The sequence below is a fragment of the Antedon bifida genome, chromosome 8 (genome assembly GCF_963402885.1).
Source record: "Antedon bifida chromosome 8, ecAntBifi1.1, whole genome shotgun sequence".
Lineage (NCBI taxonomy): Eukaryota > Metazoa > Echinodermata > Crinoidea > Comatulida > Antedonidae > Antedon > Antedon bifida.
The window spans coordinates 9,703,523-9,723,326 of record NC_136233.1 but is presented as its reverse complement, the minus strand read 5'-3'; the positions used below and the strand labels follow the sequence as shown (position 1 = coordinate 9,723,326).

Genomic DNA, 19,804 nt, shown 5'->3' with positions numbered 1-19,804 from the left:
GAGATGAAGACAGTGGTGAAGGTGAGATGACGATAGTGGTGAAGGTGAGATGACTATGGTGGTGGTGGTGAAGAAAGGGAGATGAAGACAGTGGTGAAGGTGAGATAGTGATGTTGGTGAAGGTGAGATGACGATAGTGGTGAAGGTGAGATGAGATGACGATAGTGGTGAAGAAAGGGAGATGAAGACAGTGGTGAAGGTGAGATGACGATAGTGGTGAAGGTGAGATGACTATGGTGGTGGTGAAGAAAGGGAGATGAAGACAGTGGTGAAGGTGAGATAGTGATGTTGGTGAAGGTGAGATGACGATAGTGGTGAAGGTGAGATGACTATGGTGGTGGTGAAGAAAGGGAGATGAAGACAGTGGTGAAGGTGAGATAGTGATGTTGGTGAAGGTGAGATGACGATAATGGTGAAGGTGAGATGAAGACAGTGGTGAAGGTGAGATGACTATTGTGGTGAAGGTGAGATAGTGATGGTGGTGAAGGTGAGATGACGATAGCGGTGAAGGTTAGATGAAGATAGTGGTGAAGAACGGGAGATGAAGATGGTGAGATGACTATTGTGGTGAAGGTGAGCTAGTGATGGTGGTGAAGGTGAGATGAAGATAGTGACAAATGGTGAGATGACGATAGTGGTGAAGGTGAGATAAAGACAGTGGTGAAGAACGGGAGATGAAGACAGTGGTGAAGGTGAGCTAGTGATGGTGGTGAAGGTGAGATGACGATAGGAGTACAGTGGAGGTGAGATGATGATGATGTTGTTTGCAATGAGAATATCGTATGATTTATTATCCTGTTACCAATCAGACTGTTTCTACTGTTTCTTGACGATAAACATGATGTATGTGATAATTGATTTTTATAATATAAAAAAAACTTTGTTTAACCCATTCTATAGACAAATTTTACAAAAAAACGATAGTGATTGATTGAGTATCATTAAGGCAAATAATTATACAGGGAAGGTTTTAAACTACAGTATTGTCTATTTCATAACCTGTTGTCTCGTCCATCCTATCCCACAGGTGTCTCTATCCCATAACTAGGCATCTTGCCAATCACATCAACCAATTGTCACGTTCTATCCCATAACCAGGTGTCTGGTCTATCCTATGCCATCCAGGTGTGATCGTCTATCAATAACCAGGTGTCTCGTCTATTGCATAACCAGATTTCTCGTCTATCCTATTCTGTAAACAGTTGTCTCGTCTCTCCATAAACTAGGTGTTTGGTCTCCTATGCCAGAACCAAATGTGATCGTCTATCACTACCAGGTGTTGCGTCTATGCCATAACCAAGTGTCTGTTCTATTCTATCCCAGAACCAGATGTGATCGTCTATCACTAACCAGGTGTCTCGTCTATCCCATAATAAAACCAGTTGCCTGGTCTATCCTTCATAACCAGATTCTCTGTCTATCACATTCCATAAACAGTTGTCGCGTCTATGCCATAACCAGGTGTCGAGTCTATCCATAGAGATAATAATATTATAATATCTCTATGGTTTGAAAAAAACAACGATTGAATTAAATTTAAATTAACTAAACTTGGAGAGAAAAAAAATGAGTGGAGGTTTTGAATAAACTCAACCGAGCAGTTGAATGAGATTTTAGTGGAAAAGAGATTGGATAATAAATTAGTCAGAGTGAAATCCCTGTAGTGTGTCATCGGAAAAAATAACTTGTGAAATTTGTAATTGCGCCCTCAATAGTTTATCATATACTCGTAATAATTCTTCGCTCTCTGTGAACGTTTGTGATTAGTCAACTGGCCAGTGAATCACAACAACTTGCCAATCACAAACCACGTTCTTCAAACTTTAGGTGAATGCCGCTAAAAAAGGAGAAGGTATAATGGGGGCATGACACAGTCTTGTGAAACATATTAATCTCTATTTTTTCCAAAATGAGCCTCCCAAATACGGTAAGGATACGCTTATATCGAAAAGTACTCATCTTATATAAACTAAATGAATTTGTTATTATTTTTGCTGTATGGTTTAGTGTGTAATTTGCTGGTTTTCCTGAGACCTTCGTTTGGTAGAAGGAGGAGTTTGGTTCGGAGCCGTCTGGAGGCGCATACGACTACTCCACCAGTGAGAAATACCGCACATGATAGTAGGATGTGTTTATTTTGTGGGGCCTAGCCTACCTAGTCCAATGCCTAAGTAAAGATCAACAAGGAATGGTGTTATATTTTACAAAAGTAAAACGTTCCGCCTTTATTTACTAGACCCTATTGATAAAGTATAATAAGGCCCTAGCTAGCTAGGCCTAGCTAGCCTGCCTTGTCCTTGTTTGAAAAAATGTAGGCCTATAAAGTATAATAAAATTGTGCAAACAAAAAATTCCTGAGTCATGTTTCATTTCCATAATTAAAGACATTAGAATTTTTGACGTTTTGTAAATTGAACCAGGTCATTTCTTTTCTTAAGTGTGTGTTCTAAGGTTAATTATGATAAAAAGAGAAAAATAATGGCCTAGCCTACCTACTCAGATAACTTTCAGACGTTAGGTCTACCTTAGTTATACATAGTTGTGTAGGCCTAGCTGGTAAAGAGCGGTAATGTACGAACATTGTATACTAGCTATAGGCCTAGTCTGATGTTGTCTTGTTGCTGAATTATCTTTCCTTTTTTGGCAGAATACAGTACATTACAAATTGGGGAAGACCTGGTATTTTCGCTGAAAAGTTATGGTTCTTATATTTGTTTACACTTTCACGCGATTGGTTGAAGTGGGCGCATCACATTGCAATATGAAAATATCAATTCGCATGCAATGCATGTTGGGATTTATAGCGGGCTGCTAAAATTATTAGAATCGACTTATTTTTCACACTTGTAACCATTTAAATATGAAAAAAAATCGCAATAGGACCGTATAGTATTTATTTTTACATAAAATGTAGTGTTTGACCTTAAATTAGGTAAAACAAATGTAGGACTAGTGTCTTTAATTTGTTTAGACCTACAGTATATCATTTGTGGTACTGAATGTTTTCCTTAAAGGTCTGCAATTTCTTTTTATGTGTTTTTGTATAAAATAAAATGTCCCTGTCTGTGCTAACATTAATTTAGAATCTGTAGCAAATTATCAATAAATACAGACCTTTGATACTAAATACCAATTACAAAATTTAAAATGGCCAGAATCAATGTATTGATATTATGAATAACTGATTTAACAAAAATAGTTACTGGCAAGATATTCTGAAATCAAACCATTAATAAGCCAACATTGAATTAAGAAATGTACAGGTATACCAGCAAATACTGAAAGTTGCATAGAGTCTTTGTACTTCAATCAACTTTGTCTTAATCCTAAAGTGGAATCTATTCAAAACTGAACAGTCTAAAATTAAGTTTGGTTTTCCATTTTTTTAGACTATCAACTGTACATGAACCAGTTTGAGCCTAGCTTTTCAAATGGTACAGTACCTTACGTTGCATAAAACACAATGCAATGATAAGTAAGATGCGAGATCGAAGCATTGATTTGTGCATTTAATGATTGAAAATAGATTCATAAACCCCAATACCCAACTAGGTTAACCAAGTAAGATGCCTGAGAGCTATAGGCCCAACTACAGTAGGTAAGCCAATAGTAAGAAGTCTTAAAGCAATTTAGTTTTTAGTTTCTATATAATAAATTGTATGTTTTTTAGATTTTAAGTTTTGGGGATTTCAAAGAAGGAGATGAAGCCGGGAGTTTAAATCACCTCTTGGCTTCATTAGGAAAACCAATCACTAAAACAAATCTTGAGGTAAGAATAAGATATTTTGTAATTTAATATATTTTTTTAATACATAGTTTTCTAGATTTATAAATCATTTATCCAGTCTAGTTCAGTCACTAATTAACATTTTTTCTACCTTTTATGGTAACTTTAATTGAGTCTAATTAATTAAAAAATGATTATTTATGAAAGTATATTGTATAATTTTTCCCAGTTGCCCTGGAATGAAAGTGAGCATCAAAAGGAGTTGAAGCAGGGTAAGAATTTTGTTTCTTAAAATTGTTTTATTTATTTATTTAACAATACAATACAGTAGCTAAATGTGCAGTGAAGTCCAAAGATAGGCTTATTTATTGCTGAAAGCAACTCAACTGAACCAGTGTGAGCTGTTATGTCTAATTTTTATAATTCTTTTTTTGTATATAAACATATTTCTATATTTTAATGTTATTTGTAATACTTATTTAATGTACTGGAAGGTGGAGAGGCACACAATTCCCAGTGATAGTGGTTATTGTACTGATCTTGCCTCTCCTCAGCCCTCCACTTCATTTGTTTTTGCATCATGTTTGTTTTTGTGTTCTGTTTATTTGTCTGCTGGAAGGAGGAATAAAATAAAAATAAAAAATAACAGAATTGAACTGAAAGGAACTAGTGTGTGAGCACTTTTGCATTATTTGTTAGATTCTAGTTGTTTCAAATTGCATGCCTATTTTTGAATAAACAGTGTTTTTCAATAAATTATAATTGCATTGGAAAAAGTGTCTGGACAATTGGTAGGTTACTGTACAACAGCAGTTTGAACAATATAAACTAACTTTAAACTCCCAAAGGAGGTGGTTGTTAGGTTTGTTCAGTGTTTAGTTGTATATGGTTTGTCCAGTGTTTAGGTATCCGGATATAGTTTGAAAATTGCGTATACTAAAGTTTCATTTGCTTCAACAGAATCTTTGTCTTCTGGTGCTAGTGGTATTAGTTTTGGGACAGTTGATTTCAAAGGAGAAAACTTTACCTTTACTGTTGGAAAAAGTTCTTTAACTTCTTCCATTCAAAACACTGCAGTTGAGTTTGATGATAAGGTGTTTGGACAAAGTCAGCCAGATGATAAGAACAAAAAGCCACGTCGCAATAAAAAGAAACGAGATGAAAAATATTACGAGGACTTTTACAAGAATCAAGAATTGGTTGAAAAAACTGAACCAACTAAAAACCAAAGATTTGTAATTGATGAAAAGTTAAATAAATTGGGAAACGTAGCACCGGAACATTTTATGAAAAATGCTGACGTTGTAAGTGCTGCGGCTGTCCGTAATAGGAACACTAACCATGAACAGAGCTTCATGCCCGATCTCATTCCAACCATAGCTTCCACAAAAGATGGTGACAACAATGGAAAAACACAAATTCCCACCAGTAGCCAGAATAAAATTAATGATACTGACATTAGTAATGAAGTCCAACAGGTCGAACAAGCACAAATAAGTAATCTTTCGCCAGATATCAAATGCAAACAATTGAGTAATAATGAAAATAATCTTTCTAAGGATGAAATTACAAATAGCGAAAACGAACTAATTAAAGACATTTCAATAAAAAATGTGAACGAGACAGAACAAGTAATAACAGTAATCAATCAGCAGAACGCCAATGAATTGCAGGACTCTGAAACAACAACAGTGACACCACAGCAGCAGCCTGCCAAACCGTCTTCTTGGGCTGGTCTTTTTAGTAAGCCATCTTCCAATACAAAAGGTAAGGCAGATGTGGCTGACAACAAATTGCAAGGCATACCAGATGCAACACCTGATAAGCAAGTTGTTCTTCAATTTGATGAAACAAAACCAGTTTCTGTTGATTTTGATTCATATGCAAAACAACTTGGAGGTATGTTTAAATGCATTCATTTTGTAGTACAAACCTCACCCTTTCAATATTCCTGGTTTGCAGTCCAATATTAGCAAGGCTGCTGTATGTATAAACCTGTACCACTATTTATACTATACATCTATGATGGGTTTACATAGTATAAAGGAGTTTAATTTAATGGTTACAACTCCTAAATTTGAATTACACTTTGAAGTGTGCATATATAATTACGCACGAGAAAGAGAAAGATATATCATTCACAAAATTCGAACAAATCTAAACTATCCTACAGTAGGCCGATTTGTGCCAAATCATCCCCAGCTACAGCTCACTACATTTTTGCCCTCACAAATCGTTATCTTCAGGTCTCACTGGCCACCAAACTAATTTACATTTTCTTCTACTTTTGCATACTCCCTATTATTATAATTAAGTTATGTAGTTCAATTACTCCTTAAAATAAAAGGCATGTGTTACATTTTCACCAATAATAGTATCTTATTTATTTATGTCGTCATTTTTTTATCTATATCTTTTTTATTCCATTATAAACAGATATACTGTCTAAAGTGCAATTAAATCATCGCCCTGTTGCCTGGCTACCAAGAGGTTTGAACAACAAAGCAAATTGGTGTTATATTAACAGCGTATCCTTTAATTCCTAGTATTTAAATTGTTATATAATTGTACTGATAAAGAGAGAACAAAAATTCACTCTACTATGAGCACACGCATATTGGTGTCTGACTTTATTATTTAATAGTCACAACGAAAGGTGCCTATTATTTTCTAAACAGGTGTTTCCGATATGACTAATGTACCTAGTTGTATGATGGCTATCTTGTCCTGTACACAGTAGTGGAACAGTTGCTTTTTGGTTAAAGTGTTACTTTCCAATCCTGTCAGGGTTGTACATCACAACTCCTACAAGTACATGTAAGCCTCAAATGAGACTTAGTTTGTAATCATGATAAATCATCTTGATTAATAAGATTGGCACCAGTGGTGTTTTCATGTAAAGATAAAAGCTGTTATCCCTAACTATGTATGTGTACAGATCCTGCAAGCACTTCTCTTTTGCCCTCCATTTGGCAACTTGATCAAATCAATACCAGTGCAAGTAAAAGAGAGACTACCCACTTCTACACCTATGCTTGACAGCATGTAAGTAACAGTTTGTATTTTATGGATTTTACTTTAAAAAATATAATATTTTGATGTCAGTGGCCATATTCACCAATCACACTTAAGTGAGATATTTCCCTTAAATATTAAGTATTTCACTTTCAACTCAAAAAATATTTAAGCATTTCCCCTTAAACTGTATTCACTTAGGAGATTTTTTATTTTAAGAGTAAGTGTTTCCCTTTGCCTAAGTGTGAATGGTGAATACGGCCAGTGGCCACCAGAAAATTACTTAAATGTTATATTTGTTTTTAGAATTGACTTTGTAAACATGTACGAAGTGTTGCCACACAGATTGTCTGGGAAACGAGTGACTGACATCCAGACAGGGGCTTCCTTTGAACCAGTACAAATCTACCAGATGTTATCACGTGCCAAGACCTCTTTTTCTGTTGAGGTATCTACCAAATTATTATCATCTTGAAGTATTCTGTGATTGACCTTTATTTTTAATATGTGCTAGTAAAAAATATTGATGCTTTATAACTCACCTTAAATAAGGCAGAGGGAGGTTCAAGTGTATTTATTTTTTCTTTCTACAGGGACGTCAAGAAGATGCAGAGGAGTTCTTAGGATGTCTATTGAATGGGATGCATGAGGAAATGTTAGCATTGATGTCAGTTGGGAAAATTCCACCAAGTAAAGGTACTACATATGGTAGACCCTTTAAAGCTCTGTCTACACTATCAAACCTTATGTGACAAAAAAATGTGATGTACCCATGTATGTACCTCTCAGAATTATTGACAATCAAGGAGAAAAGGCGAGAACTAAGATCTAGTCATCATGTGCTACTGGACATTCCGAGGAGCAAACATAGTTGGGGAGATCGGATTTTCAGTATTTCTGGACCTACACTCTGGAACCACCTACCTTTGAACATTAAACAAACATCATTATTGAGCACCTTTAAGTCCCTACTGAAAACTCACATTTTCTAAAAACAATTGATTGATGGACACTACCATATTTTGCACATCACCAACTAGTTTGATAGTGTAGACAGAGCTTTAGACTTCAAAGGGTATAAAGAAAAGAATTCCTGAATTTGATGACTAACTTTAATTGTTTCTGACTTAGGCATTACAAATGGTCCAACTGGTCTGAAGAATGACAACGAAACAGTAGAAGAAGAAGATGAGGCGAATGATGATGATGATGAATGGCAAAGAGTAGGACCAAAGAACAAGAGTAGTGTTACTAGGGAGGTTGGTACAATATTTAAGTTAATACAGTTGACCTCGAGTAACTCAACAAATCGCAAAGATCGAATTTTTATGAAAGTCTTAATTCTTTCCTATACATTAGATTTTCAAGTCAATGTTTTTTTTAAAATTATTTTCAACATGTGATAATGTATTTTTTTCCTATTCTATGTATTGTATGGAAGGCTCATTTTGACAAGTCGCCAATTTCTGAAATATTTGGAGGTCAAATGAGGTCAATTCTCCACCAATCAGGTTCTCGAGAGTCTGCAACCTTACAGCCGTTTTTCACACTGCAATTAGATATTCAGGTAAAACCATTCATATTGTATATTATTGTCATATGTACATGTCATGTGTAAGATTGCCATAATACAATCAGTATCCAACTGACGATTAAACTGACCCGAAAAACACCTTGTTGTACTGGCCCAAAATGTGTGGTTTCCCCAGAAAGTCTGAATAATCTTTCAGAAAGGAAAACATTTAAATTGTTAAATTCAATTTTCAACGTATGATGACAAGTCTAGTAGAGTTTTTACTAACTTGATTATTTCAACTCTCCTTATTTGTTTATACTGATCAGCTGACTAAATACATTAATTGTAAAATCTTTTATTTTGTAGTCAAATACCATATGGAATGTGGAAGATGCCTTGGAACACATGGTTAGCAAGGAGACATTACATGGATATACATGCAGCAAGACAAAAGCTGAGGTAGCGTAATACTGCAGTTGTAGCTTATTGGTTTAGATGCTCAGCTACCGATCCCAGGGTTCTCATGTATAGTTATGTAGAAGAACATCTAGTGTTTTATGTTTGGCTTGTGAACAAAATAGTGAATGAATTTACATAGAATTGTCTAAATATAAAATGAAACTAGGTTAATTGTAGATTGAACTAGCCCATATCTTTGGATTTGTAACAGGTTGGTTTAAAATTATTTGGCTAAAAAAGGTTGTAAAATATCATCAGGTTGTTTAACAGTGCATTTTGTCCACTAGGTTGAAGCTTCCAGGAGGATCACACTAGAAAAGTTACCACCAGTACTAATACTTCACTTAAAGCGTTTCATCTATGACAAGTCCGGAGGTTGCCAGAAAATGATGAAAAGAATTGACTACTCTGTTGATTTAGAACTAGGCAAAGGTAGTACATTATTTACGATTGGTCAACAATATTATTGATACACAAACAGTAAAGTAGAGATCTATGTATGATGTTCCCCATGGTTCTGTGGTTTGATATTAGGCCTGAACATTTTTCAACAGTTGGTCTGTCAGATTTGTTAATGCTGTTGTTAATAACGTCAATAATTATGTTGTCTTGCTCAAAAAACTAAAATCAAAACAAAATAGAGAGTGCTGTAGGAAAAATACTCAAGCATGCAATTTCCATAAATTGATTTCTAAAAAATAAAATGGACCCTGATTTGATCGAATTTTGTGTTTTTGCAACAAAGTATTATATTTAATTTTGCATAAGCACTTTATAACAAAATAATAGATGTGCACATATCTTTCTAAGAGATTTTTTTTTTTTTTATATAAATATTATTTGTGTAATGATTTTACAGAATTGTTTTCTTCAACTGTTAAAGGCAAGCTAAGTGTTTCACAAAGGGTATACAAGCTTTTTGCAGGTTAGTTACTTATCTTTTCATAAAATAAATCGAAACATAATATAATATCTTCATTTTTTTGAGTTGTTCATTTTGGTAGTTATGCTTAGTTCCTACTATGCAATGCAAGGATGTAGGCGCAATGCAAGCTAGTTGACAAGCAGCAGTTTGAATAATCCATTACTTGTTGAACTCACTTGCATTGCATCTATGTCGTTGCATCTCTAGTGGAAACCAAGCTTTAGGTTATGTACAACTAGCAGAAAATCTGCATGACATCGTTTTGACCTGGACTACAGTGGAATTGGGTGGTAGAGCAGGTTAAATATCTGACTGAAACATTTTATCATGTAGTGTGTTAAGATGTCTAATAATTTATGATATCCTTCTTTAGTTGTTTACCATCTTGGAGAGGAGGCTTCAGGAGGACATTACATAACCGATGTATTTCATCCATCTGTTGGTGGATGGTTACGAATTGATGATGGTATGGTAAAGGTAGTTCCTGTAAGCCAGGTATTGAAGCCTACTATGCCGCGCCTTCCGTACTTGCTCTTCTACAGGCAACGCGATCTCTCAAGTGGTTAAAAAATTAAGAGTTGTTTGCTAGAATATGTTTGTTTCAGATTGTTTTTGGAATCGAGGATAGATTCTGAAGACGTACCTTGTTAGCTGTGGAATTTATGCATTACATGTTAAGCGAAAAAGGGACATTTCTTATATAACATCAAGCAATATGCACATTATGCTAATGGCCCCAATTTTTTAAGTCTGATTGAGTTTTTTAAACTTTACTCAAGTATTGGAAATTTACTTTTTAAAGAAAAAAAACTACAGAAAGGATATCCAAGTATTTTGATTGGCTTTTCATGGTTAAACCATGGTTTTGTTAGAGATGTGTCTTGGAACAAAGAATTTGAGGACAATACTATGGTTTGAAGAGTAGTCTGCTTTGAACCTCTTATGCAATTGTTATATTTGTAAGTATTTTACAAGTAAAAATTCAGTGGTGAAATTTGAGGCAAGGAAAGCAGAAAGAACTAGGACAGATGAACACAATTTTTGGAGAAAAGAAGCAAAAGAAAGAAAATGATCATAATGGTATTGTACTCTGAAATTGAGGAAATTAGAATTACTCTGCCCTACAACATCCAAGGTGCTGTGGATGCCATGATCATGGGGGATTGCTATGTTTCCTTTTCTAAAAGTGTTGAGTATGTATAGTCCTGAATATACGTGCATTGAATAAAGTGTGTGTTAATCGGATGGGGTAGGGGGTGGGGGTTTGAAAGTAAATTATCGAAGGACACAAATATGAAGACATGATATGCACTCATGTCTTCCCTCATAACTCTCTCAAATTGATCGCCACCCAAACATATAGCGCGTTTAACAATACATATTATTGTTAACATTGCCATAAAACACTAGGCCAGTGTTAAGGAATATTAGACACAAATTGACGGAGACTTTAAGGAACACGTGACCAGAATTGAAAGAACACTATACTAGAATTGAAAGTAAACTAGTCTAGACTTCAAAGAACAATAGGCCAGAATAGAAAGAACACTAGGCTAGAATAGATGGAATTCTATGCCAGAATAGAAAGAACACTAGGCCAGAATAAAAAGAACACTAGTCTAGAATAGAAAGAACACTAGGCTAGAATAGAAAGAACACTAGGCTAGAATAGATGGAATTCTATGCCAGAATAGAAAGAACACCAGGCTAGAATAGATAGAACACTAGTCTAGAATAGATGGAATTCTATGCCAGAATAGAAAGAACACTAGTCTAGAATAGATGGAATTCTATGCCAGAATAGAAAGAACACTAGTCTAGAATAGATGGAATTCTATGCCAGAATAGAAAGAACACTAGGCTAGAATAGAAAGAACACTAGTCTAGAATAGATGGAATTCTATGCCAGAATAGAAAGAACACTAGTCTAGAATAGATGGAATTCTATGCCAGAATAGAAAGAACACTAGTCTAGAATTAACAGACGTCGGACTTTAAGGAACGCTTGGCCAAAATTGAAAGAAAACTAGATTCCAAAGAACACTAGGGCAGAATTAACAGAAAGCAGGTCAGATTTTAAGGAACACTAGGCTAGAATTTAAAGAAAACTGATAGACTTGAAAGAACAGCCATTTTTTGAAATGCGTAGTAGTGTTTAGTTAACGAAAAGAAATATGAAACGCTAAATGGAAGATGTCTGAATTTATTTAATAATAAAGCGTAAGAAAATAAGTAATATTCATTTAAAGTTAGTATGAGGATTACTTATATCAATAGGAATAACTTTCCTTCTTGTATTAGGAAATTGGTAGAAATCCTAGGCCATGGTCAGAATTTGTTATGGATGAGGGATGGATTTATTTGTGTGAGAGCTGCCTTTACAGACTATTTACAAATTGCATGATTTCTTTAGGAAATCTGAACCTACATATCTACAATGACTCCTAAATGTTACATACCATGTATGCACGTGGGTTGGAATCCAACGTTTGTCGCATTGCTTGTATCCTTAGGCAAGATACTTTACATTTGCCTCCTCTCCAGCCAGTTTTACAAACAATTTGTGCTAATTACTATCTGCATTTACAGGAGTATGTTTCCATACATGTTTGATTAAAAAATGACCAGCTAATAATATGTACAGTTCTTAGATGTTTCACAACATTAAATCCTGGATATTATTATTTAAACAGAAAAATAGTTTCTGTTAAGCATAAAAAACAAAGACAAAACAACTGCCATAAATAAACCAGTAAACCTTGTGTAATATTAAGGTCTTTTTTATATAAAACTGCATGCACTTTGTACATGCTGTTTATATTTACCCAGAATTCAGTTTCATAACCATATTATCAAATGGAGTTTTTTTAATACACTGAAATATAAATATATAAGTAGATTTTATTTAGGATTTTTTTTTCCGAAATACAATATTTAATGTGTTGTACAATTTGTTTTGTTTGTTTTTTTTGTGGACATGTCTATTGTATAACTTTCCAAGCCCAACTATTTACGTTTTAGTCACCTGGCTGGACGGAAAAGTTGAGGTTTTGCTTGAAGATGACAATAATTTGCATAGTTGACCCTTGGAACATTTTGTCACTGTAGAATTTTAGCAATCCTTTTGATTCTGTTACTGGCACTCGAGTTTGATGAATATTATCCACACCTTGGGTGTCCCGCTTTGGATGCCAAATTCCATATACCCAATAAGATAGACTTTGCATTTGTTTAAAATCAAATTACCTATCCTTAAATATATTATCCCATCAATCAAATTTGGATGTATGAAAGATAATCTGGCTTTCATTTCAGTTGTTATCCAATAACAAACATTTATTATGCTTGTAGAAGAAACCCTAGCATGAAATGGTTTGTTCCATTGTAAGGGTAGTTTTTTTTTAATTATGGTTATTAAACTTCTATTTCTATTGAGCCATGGTTGCAAATATTTGTTTTCTGTAACAATAATGTCGCATAATATTTACCAGGATGTGATATCCTATTGTTGAAGCAATTGTTAAATATAAACACTACATGATGATTATTGTAAATAATTTGTTCCTGAACTGAAAAAAATGATATATATTTAAGAACATAGGGTATCTATATTTTGCAAGGGGTTAGTTTGTACTGTTTCTGTATGAGAAAAAATAATTAATAATATTAATTTTTCATCATTTTGAGAGTTTATTCTAGAACTAAAAGTTCAAACCCAATTGTAATCATGAGAATTTATGAATAAATGAAACTGAATTGTATTTAAGTTGTATTTTCAATTTTGTTTTGACTTGGCAGTATAACATCACATTATTTAATATTGTCAAATAGCAGGCCCTTAGCTAAAAATGTTTATGGAGGGGTTAGAATTTTGAACAGTGGAGCCTTTAGTAAGGTTAACCGACCAACCAATTACGTAACGTAACGTTAAAAAAATACTCAGAAATACTCATACGAGATGTCTATCAGGGCCTGTGGAACGTTTTTGAAATGGGAATGGTTAAGGTGATTGTGAATTTTGTGACCAACCAAACCAGCAGAAGACTCCCAAACTCACCTCAACCACACCATTAAAATATGTCACCTCTAGATTCCAGGAAATTGCACTCTTCTAGAACAGTTTTTTGGGAGTGTGTAAGGTTATTTTTAGAAAAGTTTAGGAAATCTTATGGTTGGGATAAAATTGAAGCCATCTCAGACCCACCATAATTGGGGCTGAGTTAAGGAGAAAATTTCTACTAAAAAATATCATGGGTGGCCGGCCTACTGTTCTTTTAGGGTTTAAAAAAAACGCTGGTTAAACGATTAAGAAGTCAAGATGGTACTGTGTTTGACTGGCAACCATTTTTAGTCTGTCTGGTGAAATTTGAACATTGAAATTTGGTTAGAAATTGTTGTTTTACAGTGTATTAATTTTTCTATTATAATATTGTGGTGCATGTTTTGAAATTTAATATTCAGAAATTGCAGAATCCCTATTATTTGTATTTGTTCATATATTCAAGTACTTGTCTTATTATTATTTTTTATTCATGAAACAATACAGGCTGTACAAAGACAGGTAAATAGTAGTTCAAAGGAAGATTCAAGAGCAGCAAAATGGCCACTATCATAAAAAATAATGTGAATCTCCACCTGCTATTTAAAACACAAACTGTATAGAATTTAAATAATAACGATTATTACAAAATTTGCCTAATTGCCTAATTAATTTATTTACATCCATTCCAAGGTACTGTAGTGTGAAATGACAATAAATAAAAAGTGTGTAAGCTTGAAAGAATTGTGATATTCCATACAAACTCATGATGGTAAGCCTAATACAAATATAACTTGCATAACATTATGTGACAATTTATGGAGTTTGAGTGTGAACCTGTAGTTGTTTCTCAGTACTGTATCTATAATGTGTTGAGTATCATAGGCAAATCCTGTGATACAGTGTCATAGATGTGATGCCTGTATTATACTGTATCATGTCATGTGGAGATGCAGTACAGAGAATAGTGTAAAACCAATTTTCATACGTACTGTATGTGCCTCTACAGAATATATATTATAATCATGTCATTTTATGTATTCCTGTTCGAGTAAAATGGTTTTCATATGTTTTAATATAATTATTTTCCTCTTAAAAATCACAAAACCTTTACATTTGTGAAGTGGAAAGACAAGAAAGCAAAGACCGAAAAGAAAGTATGTTTGGAGGAACATGATGCACAAGGCAGTTGGGGACAAGTGGAGCAGTGTACAGCCGTGTCCTTAAGAGAGTTGGCCGCTTACGAGAGGTGGTCGATTATGAGAAGCGGTCCCTTAACAGAGATGGTTGCTTACGATGTGTGGTCGTTTTAGAAAGTTGGTTGCTTACGAGAGGTGGAAAGACTGATAGCTAAGTAAAGATCGATGCATAAGCTGTTGGTGTTTCTACATAAGCTGGAGGTTTTACTACATAAGCGGTTGTAACAAGCAGCAGCAAAGAAGGGAAACAATTGACTGTTTTCCAACCTCTATTCTTTAATATAATTCCTGGAGTCTGATGATGAATTTTAACCCTTTATAAAGCAAATACATAAGGCTCTCATCAAACTTTCAGCAAATTCAGTTTTTTGGTCATTTTTGCATGTTGGCAAATGTAAGGTAAAATACTTTTAAAATCTATATTCATTTTAGTTCAAATCAAAATTTGTCATGATTTTGTGATCACATAATAATGTTATTTTTATTCCCTATTTTTATAGCACTTGTACTTTGATGTAGCTGCAAACAACCAATTCCAAGTGATGAAGCTGTAATTAAACAACGAAAGACACAGACAACTTTAAATAATACTTAAGATTTATTTACAAATGAAAGGAATGTTTTAAAAACATATATTCCCAACATTGAGATCTTGGCAAAAATTAAGAGCAATATATTCCAATTTGACACAGTAAACTTAAACCATAACTCAATCCTGTTGGTGCATGTGGTACATATGTCACACACATAGAATTTGCCTATGGTACGGACATATAATGCCATTATGTGGAAATACAGTATAGAGAATATATATATATTTCACAGTTTTGGTCAAGTTTGAAGCTTCTTGGTTAATATTTAATTATATAAGCAGATCTCGGAGTAATACGGAAATAATAAAGTGTATCTTTTTAAAATTCTTAAACAACAACACCTACATTAGCTACATAACAAGGTTACGGTATTTCACATTCAGTTAAACAAATAAGGAAAGCCTTTCAAAGTAAGACATTTTTAAGTTTTTAGAATTCTTGTCATTGAATTTGAACAGACTAAACTTAATAAAATCATTTTAGGAGAGACAACTGTAGAAATGAACATAGTTCTTATAATTTTTTTTTGGATGATCCAATACAAAAATAAGTAAGGTAATATAAACTATTATTTTTGATGTGAGGAGGATTGAGATTACACTCTTTCCTGGGTTAACAAAATAAAATTATAAGAGATCCAAAAGAATTTATTTGCAAAAATGAACATACAAAACAATACTTGAGACAACTAATGAAACATAAATACTTGATTAAAATACAAAACATTTATATTATAATGCACCTATTTCTTTAATTTAATTAACCATCTACATTGAAACAAATGTCGAAGGTTAGATCATGTAAATTTATTCGTCTGCCTGTTGTGTTTCACAAGTTTATCCCAGTTTTACAAAAAGCTAGCCGTGTAAGTACCAATTAAAAACTTTACAGTACAATAGAACCAACAACGTGTAATCTAAAATTATGTCAAGTCTAAACTTTGGTGTATTTTCCACTAGTAAAATCATAAAGGTTTTGGTATAGTAAACAAGGTATGTTACGGATTACGCATATACTGTATATGACTTAGCATGGAAAAGCTTGCCTATAAATTTGATACTAAGCATTGAAACGCTAATACTAGAAGCACCAAGAATATAGAATTGCACTAAATAGAAATAAATGGCTTAAAAGAGAAACCACGGTAGTAGAAGAATTAGGTGGTCATGCTAAAAAATTTTTCTATTAAATAACAAATTACTGTACAATGTAATAGTTCCTAAATACATGCAATTTTTTAAAATTCTAATTTATCCATGAAAATATTGTTGGATAAAATACCCAATTATCTTGAACAGTGAAAGTTATATTATTATATCCACCGCAAGAATGGTAATAGTACAATGTATATAGAAACCCGTATACAAACAAAAGATATAAATTATAATTTATTCGACAGCAACGAAAACAGTTGTTGTTCTACCATCTACTTTGGTAATAGTTTTTATTTAACCTCATCCGAGAAATCTTCACACAGAAGAAAAAAAAGTATTAAAATTAGCAGACTTAATAGTTAAAATTGTGATAAAACATTTCTCTTAAATTAACAAAGGAATACAAAAAATATTTGCAATGGTTTTGATCATGTACCCCTTTCACATCACCAAACTCTTGAGATTACACACACCGCTGCACATATCATCAAAACACCTGCCTGCTGTGTGTATAGTTTTGCTTGGCAATGTGAAAGGGATAATATAATTTACATTTGACTTGGTGGTGCACTGGCTTGATTTTGGCTGGGTGGGACCACATGATTTGCTACCGATGCACCACTAGTGGGTGGATATATGTAAGGAGCCATTGCAGGATTGGTCGTTGCACCTGTTTGGTATGCGTATGGTATGTTACCAGGGTTCGGATATGGGTAAGCAGGGCTTGTTGGGTTTGGATATGGTACTGGATTTGTGCCTTGTGGTCCACTTGCTGGATATGGTATTGGGTTAGGACTAGTTAGTCCACCGGCTGGGTATGGTACTGGATTTTGTCCCGTTAGTCCAGTTGAGTCTGTAAAAGAAATTAACAGTATACTGTCATATTTAACAACAGATATGCAGATATGGAGAGAGGACTGGATTAAGATAGTTAAAAAGTGGACGAGAAATAATAAATGAAAGTGGAATAAGCACGCAAAAAGAGTAGAAGATTAAGAGGTGGACATAAGGAGGGCGTGGAGAAGAACAAAGAAATACATTACAAGTAAGCATAGAAAGGAAGAAAGTGTTGAATATAAAGGAGGATGTGAAAATAATGAAGAAATACAAGTATGCATGTGGAATAAAGTAATAAATAGATTTACAAGTAAGCATGGAAAGGAGGAAATGGAATACAGAATGGAGGAAGTGGAATAAAGAATGGAGGAAGTGGAATAAAGAAAGGAGAGATTAACTCGATATAATCGAGGAATACCTATAAAGTGGGATAATGGAGAAGGAAGTAAATAAAGACTGGAGTGGATTAAGTAATGGAATCTTACAGCAATATGCTGGAACTGGTTGGTTGTTTATGGTATTATTGCCTACAATGTCGTCATATGCTGGTGGTTTGTCGTGAGGTGGTGGTGGATGTTGGTATTGAGGTGTCACTGGGTGTACCACCATACCCTGGTTTCTATAAGCAGCTGGTACCTATGAATATAAGAAATTATATATAAATTATGATCACAGCCTTTATTATCTTTATATATCAAAATTGTTTGTTAGCTGTCAACCACCAATATTGAAGATATAAATATTGGATATATGGCTGTGAATAATCCCATTATTACACTTGGTAAATTCTATTTTTAATGTAATCAAAGTATATTAAATCCCACCTCCTAATTTTCTCAAAATGTCATGCCCCTAGCCAGTGGGGTCGGTAGGCTTCAAAATACACCCCCCCCCCCCCCCACTTTGAAGTGCCCTTTTCAAACTAGAGAGATAGTAAATAGGCTTAATCACTACAGATTTTGGTAAATTCTACGTAGCCGGGCAGCTTTTCATCCATCTAGCTACTGGTAGGCCTAAATCTGTATTTTCATCAGTTGCTTACGCTCGTGGAAAAAAGAACTTTTTGCAATAAATCCTGGCTACAGGCTTGTAACCAGGGCAGTAACAACGGCCCTGAGTACATAGCGAAACGGCTATAAGCACTTGCTAACATTATTATAAATCCTTGATGTATACATACTTGAGCATTCTGTACATTTATTGGTTGAGCTGTTTGAATAGTACAGAGTGTTGTTCTTTGTCGTGCTGCATATCTTTCTCTTCTTGCTTTATACCAGCAGAAATAAATGCTACATTTGAACACTAGTAGAAAAATTATCAACCTGAAAACATATTTATATAAATAATGTTATACCATAGGAAACATTTAATATTTGATGGTATGCGTTTAAACTGAAATAATCTTTTAAATAAGATTGAAAATCAAGGGTTTGATGTCAGACATCTAAAAAAGTTTTAGCAGATTTTGTGTTAATGGCTTGCATATGAATTCATGCCAAGAAGCTACAACTGCGAAAAATAAATTTGCGCATTTTAAAAAAAAAGCCTAATATAATAACATTATTTACTATTGGAATATATTTATATACATTAAAAAATAAAATCAATAATATTTCATTTTACTATCTTTAAAATAGATTAAATAGTAAATTTAGTATACTCACATGTAAAGGTATCCATCCATCTTTATTAAATATTATAGTACTTTTTTAATTAGGCTTTAAAAAATACAGTCAATCTATCTGCAATGTAAACAAAAATGCAGAAAAACATTAAAACGGAAGCGTTCCAACTTCACAGATAAACATTAACATGAATCTCTCATCATCTAGGCTAGTATTATACCAAAGAATATTATTTGGCTATATTTCCGGCTTCACACACACCGCTAATATTGTCCATACTGTAGGCATACATTACATAATTAAGTGTACATCTTCATACTAGGGAGTCAGGTAGGCCTATTATTATTGATCGTCGCTACGGAATCGGAGTTGTTTATACAGTACTTAAATCTAGATCAGCAGTAAAAAGTATAATCAAACACAACACAATATATTATATTACATAAATTATTTGTAAAAACCTACCAATTCAATTTTTGAGGCGGAAAATGATGTGTTAGACACAATTGATTGACGGAAATCTACCAACTTATAACAACGACGCATAGAGAGCAGTGTTTTGGTAGCAATCAATCTGAATGAAAACGGAAACACTTGTTTGGTGTCACTGGCGTGACCTTATCTTGTTTTTTGTAGATGGCGCATTTTAATTTTATTCTTTCGATAATAAAATATGATTTTAAAATTATTACTAATATTCAAATCAATGTACTGT

General features: G+C 33.8%; 2 protein-coding genes across 4 annotated transcripts in view; one reads left to right on the top strand and one right to left on the bottom strand.

The window, feature by feature from the left end:
• The first annotated feature begins 1,838 nt into the window (after positions 1 to 1,838).
• Positions 1,839 to 13,403, top strand: LOC144849766 (ubiquitin carboxyl-terminal hydrolase 10-like). The gene is made up of 14 exons (XM_078706802.1): positions 1,839 to 1,927; positions 3,671 to 3,769; positions 3,957 to 3,999; positions 4,688 to 5,626; positions 6,164 to 6,255; positions 6,666 to 6,772; positions 7,049 to 7,190; positions 7,336 to 7,438; positions 7,874 to 8,001; positions 8,184 to 8,309; positions 8,625 to 8,717; positions 9,005 to 9,149; positions 9,577 to 9,642; positions 10,016 to 13,403. The coding sequence occupies exons 1-14, from the start codon at positions 1,910 to 1,912 to the stop codon at positions 10,207 to 10,209; spliced, it is 2,295 nt and encodes a 764-aa protein (XP_078562928.1). The 5' UTR covers positions 1,839 to 1,909; the 3' UTR covers positions 10,210 to 13,403.
• A 2,642-nt stretch (positions 13,404 to 16,045) lies between these two features.
• Positions 16,046 to 19,804, bottom strand: part of LOC144849843 (uncharacterized) — a 98,439-nt gene continuing 94,680 nt past the window's right edge. The window contains exons 1-5 of one of the 3 annotated variants that reach the window (XM_078706926.1): positions 19,555 to 19,643; positions 19,129 to 19,202; positions 18,645 to 18,786; positions 17,950 to 18,100; positions 16,046 to 17,480 (exon numbers count right to left, since the gene is read on the bottom strand). In XM_078706926.1, the coding sequence (XP_078563052.1) occupies positions 17,176 to 17,480; positions 17,950 to 18,100; positions 18,645 to 18,786; positions 19,129 to 19,148 (618 nt within the window). In that variant the 5' untranslated portion in view covers positions 19,149 to 19,202; positions 19,555 to 19,643 and the 3' untranslated portion in view covers positions 16,046 to 17,175. Of the gene's footprint in view, positions 17,481 to 17,949; positions 18,101 to 18,644; positions 18,787 to 19,128; positions 19,207 to 19,554; positions 19,644 to 19,804 lie in introns of those variants that run through there. The other 2 variants (XM_078706925.1, XM_078706927.1) reach the window with 2 other exon arrangements.

Bases quoted from the DNA above. Each gene is read 5' to 3' on its own strand.
- LOC144849766 (XM_078706802.1), top strand. The intron at 6,256-6,665 runs GTATCCTTTAAT...GTATGTGTACAG, and splicing joins ATTGGTGTTATATTAACAGC to ATCCTGCAAGCACTTCTCTT. The intron at 6,773-7,048 runs GTAAGTAACAGT...ATTTGTTTTTAG, and splicing joins ACACCTATGCTTGACAGCAT to AATTGACTTTGTAAACATGT.